This window comes from Equus quagga, chromosome 7 (genome assembly GCF_021613505.1).
Source record: "Equus quagga isolate Etosha38 chromosome 7, UCLA_HA_Equagga_1.0, whole genome shotgun sequence".
Taxonomy (NCBI): domain Eukaryota; kingdom Metazoa; phylum Chordata; class Mammalia; order Perissodactyla; family Equidae; genus Equus; species Equus quagga.
Window position 1 is genome coordinate 62,438,244 of NC_060273.1, and position 5,985 is coordinate 62,444,228.

A 5,985-nucleotide genomic window follows, 5' to 3' on the forward strand; every position below is an offset into this window, starting at 1 on the left:
GTGCTTATTAGAATTTAGTAATTTAACATATCTAATTAGCTGCTAAAACCAATTCTGAAGGCATAAATGGTGATATACACACTTCTAAAACCATACACCTTTACTTTTTTTCCAGAAGTCCTTGCCTGAAGCTAATGTTTGTTTTGTTCTGTGATTCAACAAAGCTTAGGCAAAATATTTGGGATAATATAGAGCAAATAAGCAATGTTTTAAGAAAAGGTATTTATTATTTACCCCACTGCAATAGTCCCGTAAGAACAATATACACCATGTTTACTTGGAAGGACCAGATTCCTTTCAAACACAAGAACTGTATAACGCAATACTGTCAACACAAAACAGTGGTCACATCACACATCTGCAGGCATAAGCATTGCAAATAATTTTTTTTTTAACCTTATGGCTAGATATTTTCACTGAAACACAGTGTTTGCACTTAGACAGGATAACGGCTGGAACAGAACAAAAACTTCGTGGTCATGCTTTTTAGGGCAGAACCAGTGATATGTTCCAATATATTGCCTTTAACTGCTTTATTGACAATGGTTTTAGGCAGAAGTGCTTCTACTTAGCCACCAAAAAGAAACAGACACTTGTTCCTTATTCTTCAGCCTCATGTTTTCTATTTCTCAAACTATGACATGTCTGTGTCATAGCTGATGTTTTCCAGTTTTACTCAAAGAACACTGACACACATAGAGACCAAACGGAGACAGCTCAGAAATTAAAGGTGTAAATAGTGGAATAAGAAGAGAAATGTGTCTATGACAAAGGAATAAAAAAAACTTCTGGTGATTTTAAACATAGCAAACTAGGTTCCTCACTCAGAAACTTTTTTTGGTTTTACAGGGAAGAGCAGTAGTTTCAAGATGGGTTTGAGATTTAGTCAAACAACAAAAAAATGAGACAAAGCCACAAGACGTAACTTGTTTCCAAAGTCAGAAAATGACACTGTTGATTATACATTTTTGTCCATTTTCTTTTGTGTGTGGGAAAAAAAACTCAGTACTCAATGCTGGAGAAAATACTTTTCAAGAGTAACAGTATATTCACACAGGGGAAAAAAAGGATAATTTTTTTTTAGCATATTGCTATGATCTTCAAAAAATATAAAATTAAATTTACAAAAAACTGGAAGACCAAGTATAAGCAGTCTGGTATTTGCTTCAGTGTCCAGCACGATCTTAATGATTTCTAGCATAAAAGCAAGAAGTTCATGGATCTCAAGTATCTTGAATAACTGCCAGGATAACTTGTAATTACTGTCCTTGCTTCTTTGAGAGATACCTGCAAGAAATAAAATAGATATCTAAGCTGGATCATGCTAAATTCATGATAACAATCTCTCTTCCAAAAGGAGTTTATCTTAATAACAAAACTTTTCAGGATGAGTAATAATTGTTAATAGCTGACAGCTGTTAATTGTCTATGTGCCAAGCACTGTTCTAAGTACATTAATTAATTCATTTAGTCCTCATGACAGCCCTATGAAGAGTTGTCTATTAGAACTTAATCCTATTTTACAGGCACAAAGAGGCTAAGCCCAAGTTCACACAACAAGAAAGCGGCAGGGCTCAGACTCAAAACGGGTTTTGGAGGCTGCACTCTGATACTGCCTTACCTCCAAATGGGAAAGGAATATATTAAATAATACTGTAATTTCCAAAAACACCTCAAACTTTATTTAAAGATATTATTTTCTTGCATAAAGACAGCGGGCCAAAGATGCTAAGGGACTGATCGAGAGTGTAAAGACGCAAAGATGTTAATTTACTAAGCAAACAAATTTTTCTTCATATTATTTTATAGGAATCTACCACTAAATTAAATTTTTATATCTCTATTTCTCACAGTTATGAATTGCTATACTCAGTGGTATGGGGTAGGAAAAGAGATCTTAAAATCAGAAAACCTGGACAAGTTTTGATGTTGCAAAACTTACTCACTTTGTGGCACTGTAGCACTTGTTATCTCTCTGACTTAGTTATCATCTACAATGTGGAGATGAAGATAAAAATGCCTGCCTTATCTTCCTAATAGAATTATGAGACTCTAATAAGAAGCTGTATGTCAGAGTGAGCTAAAAGCCGAAAGTGGAATTTAAAAAGCCAAAGTGTCGTAATGACATAAACAGTTCCTTGTATTAGTGGAATCAGATCTTTAAAGATCTAATTCCAAAAAATTACTTGCAGCACCTAATAATTCTGCCTGCTTCTCCAGAGGTTTGTCCTCACCTCAAAATCATGATGTTTATATGCGGCCTACATGTAGATTTATGTATATGTTTGTGCTTAGAAGAAAGACTAGAAGACAAGATACCAAGATGGTAATAGTGGTCCTCTCTGGAAAGGAAAGTCCTAAGTAACTGTTTTTCTAAAAGTTTGCTAATTTTCCTGCTACACAGAGAGGTTACTTGTAGAGTAATTTTTAGCAGAAAAATTTTTAGTGTATTTTATTTTATCCTGACATTATTCTACAGTACAAGAACAGGGATTATGTTCCCAGATGATTCATAAAAGAGTGACCTACCGAATGTCGCAGAATAATTTAAAGGTAGCATCACAAACACACCAGTCTCTCAAGTCGTTTCTACTAGAAGTATTAAAGATCTTAAGAGATGAGGGTTTATGAACAAGCTATGAGGTTAAGACGAAAGGGAAAAATACCTCCAGGGGAGATGTCACTGGATTAGAAAATAGTTTTAGAATTTACCCATTTTAAATAAAAATTAAGAGTTACATGCATACAAGGGCTGCCAGACAGTCTTATCATTCATTCACGTAAATAAGCAATTAGCACTTACCTTTCCCAATATTTGTGATTTAGGTCCAAAAAGTCATCTAGTTTTGCTATTTCCTTGAGGTACTGAGTTAATTTTAAAAGTTCTTTGTCTTTATCTCGATTTAAGTGCGCTTTCATAAAAGGCCTTATCTATTAGGAAGCAAACATTATCCAGCACTTAACATTGTAATAAGAAAACTGGTACAAATCTACACAATCCTATTATTTAAATGAGTTAACAAGATTAAAATATTACCAAGGATGTCAACACTAAAATTTATGTTTACGTTATCTTACTTTAATAAACTGACAGTCACAGTACAAACATTTATAGTACAGATTAAGAGGTCTTCCACCTAATTCGCCTATGTTATCTTTCCAAAGCCTGAACCTAACACCAGCCTTCTTACAGTACTTGAACCCTACGTGGCTTCTCTACTTTGCAAAACTGCTTAGACTTTTCTCCCTTCTATCAATCCAGTTGCTTCTTACTAATTAATTTCATTCACATCATTTCATTCATAAAAAGTTAACCCAAATACAAACTTGATCCAACAGAGGAGTGAGATAAATTTTAACACTGATGATTTCCATTTCAGTATTTTTCTACGAAATTTTTATATAGCTACGATATTGTATATTTACATATCCTGTTTTCTCTCACATATTATCATAAGCATTTTTCTTTATAATTAAAGTCTCCATAAAAATATTTCTTTAATTACACAAGAGTTTTCCCACAAACAGAATAGTCATATTTTCCAAATTTTTAAGGTCGATATAGTTTATGACAAAAAACATTCATTTCAAAAGCATAAAAGGCAGGACAGTAGACAGGGTGAAGGACTGTAATTAGCAAGGGGTACTGTATCTTGACTTGAGTGGTAGTTATATGTCATCTTTATAACAATTTGTTAAACTATAAATTTTATGCACTTTTCTTTATGTTACAGTTCCAATAAAGAGTTTTGCTTTTCTAAAGACATCAACTCAAATATCTTTATGCAACTCAAGATAGCCTTTCAAAAATTTTTAATTAATTTTAGATGTAAATGATATGTCTGGGATTTGCTTCAAAATATCACAGAGAAGGAAGCAGGTAGGGTACAGAGTAAACATAATCATCCATGAATTAATAAATTGTTTAAACTGGATGCAAACAGGAGGGTTCAATACACAATTCAATGTAGTTCCGTTTATATTTGGATTTTTCCATTCTAAAAACTATTTTTAAAAAATCACCCATAATCCTGAAAAACACATGTAAGGACTGAATAAATGGTACTTGGTAAAGTATTAACATATCCTTACTGTGGTTTGGAGAAAATGCAAACTAATCATTAGTTATTAAATTTACAGAGTAACACTGAAAAACAGATGACATTTAATCATTGTCACCTGATGAGTACAATGAGTCCAAAGGAGTCCACACTGTAAATGTTTTCTTTTTTTTTTGAGGAAGATTAGCCCTGAGCTAACATCTGCCACCAATCCTCGTCTTTTTCACCCCCCGAGGAAGACTGGCCCTGAGCGAACATCTGTGCCCATCTTCCTCTACCTTATATGTGAGATGCTGCCATGGCATGGCTTGATAAGTGGTGCATAGGTCCACACCCAGGATCTAAACCAGCAAACCCTGGGACACAGAGGCAGCACGAACTTAACCACTACGCCACCAGGACAGCCCTGTAAATATTTTTTTTATACACTTTTCTTCTCTCTCATTGGAAAAACACACCACTAGCTTGAAATGGTCAGAAGAAAATTTTCCTATATGTTCTACTAGCATCAGAATAGCTTGGTGCCAGGGACCTTCACAGCTGTTAGTCAGCTGGGCTCCCACAACTCTAAGGCACCGATAAGAACTGTCAGTGGGTCTGCACAAAAGCAAGCACTTGTAGGAGATGCTACTTCCAAACAGGTAGTGCAGGCAGTGTGCTCTTTCACCGCAGCGGCAGTGAATGAGGGAGATCAAGCAGCTCCTCTGCAGGGCCTTGTTTAAGCCCTGGGGCTGGAAGCAAATAGGCAGGATACTGTGATGTAGTAAAATGAGTTTCTGCATAAACGCGGGCAACACTGTAATGTTTTAAAGTGTTCCCTCATTCAGCTAAAGACTGTAAAGGGAACATATTAACTTTTAAATTATTAATATACAATGCACCAAAGTGATTCCAAGTTTAAAAGCAGGAAGGGATTTAGACTGAAAAACAAAGTACAGAGTCAGTGGCTGGTAAGTAAGATTTTCAACCCAAGGCCCTGCCAGGTTACTTTTACTTTCTAAACATTTGGTCTTAAGCACTATTAAACAATAAAACTAAATACCCCAATGATTCTGGATCTAATAGTTAAAATAACCTAATTAAGTGGAAAAAAAACTATTATTCATCTAATAGACTTCACTTGTTCCAGTATAATAACTGCCTACTAGACCATTCTTCAAAACGGATCTACGTGCTCACGAGCAGGGCAGGCAACATACACGACCACTGTTGTCTCATATCAAAGAAACACCTTAGGAACTTAAAATGGTCTAGATTATCTGCATTCTCTTACGTCATCATTTCCTTGTATAGATAATAAAAATGAAGTTTTCAGAGTATCAACTGATTTATCCATGACCAAAACCCAAGTTCTTTCAGCTCACTACTAGATTCATAATTCACACTGCCTTCCATATTTCATTTCAAATCTTCAGATCAGCAAGTTTATAAGCTTATTATTATTATTATTAGAAGTTAAAACTTAAAAATAAGCAGTCTTATCTTTAAGATTTCTGTGAACTCTCTTTTGAGATTCCTACCAAGAGCATTACGAGACCGTGATTAAAAAAAAAAACAAATGTAAGAATATTTCTCAATTTCAAAACTGCATCTACATCAATGTGGGCAGATCATTAATAGCCACCTTCTTAAGAGAGGCTTTCAAACGGAGACATGCGAGAGATCATCTGTGAAATGCTTAAAAATACCTCTCCTAAATTAGAACTTTCGGGGGTGGAGACACATATTTTTAGGAAATCCTTCAGTGATTCTGCTGCATACCTCAGTCAAAAAAAAAAAAATCCTTCTGTAAAGTAACAATGAATAACTAGAAATTTATAATATCATCTCTCTGCATCCAGAGAAGAGTAGGGCTCAAATGTTAGCTGGGAAAATAGTTTCTTCTAAATACACATGAAACTAATGATTATACATATATATATAT

The 5,985-nt window shown here is 34.6% G+C and overlaps 1 protein-coding gene across 1 annotated transcript in view; it reads right to left on the reverse strand.

The window, feature by feature from the left end:
• Positions 1–207: 207 nt before the first annotated feature.
• The window catches only part of UBLCP1 (ubiquitin like domain containing CTD phosphatase 1), a 21,280-nt gene continuing 15,502 nt past the window's right edge, over positions 208–5,985 (reverse strand). The window contains exons 10-11 of the mRNA XM_046667661.1: positions 2,804–2,931; positions 208–1,287 (exon numbers count right to left, since the gene is read on the reverse strand). Coding sequence (XP_046523617.1) covers positions 1,260–1,287; positions 2,804–2,931 — 156 coding nt within the window. The 3' untranslated portion in view covers positions 208–1,259. The remainder of the gene's footprint in view (positions 1,288–2,803; positions 2,932–5,985) is intronic.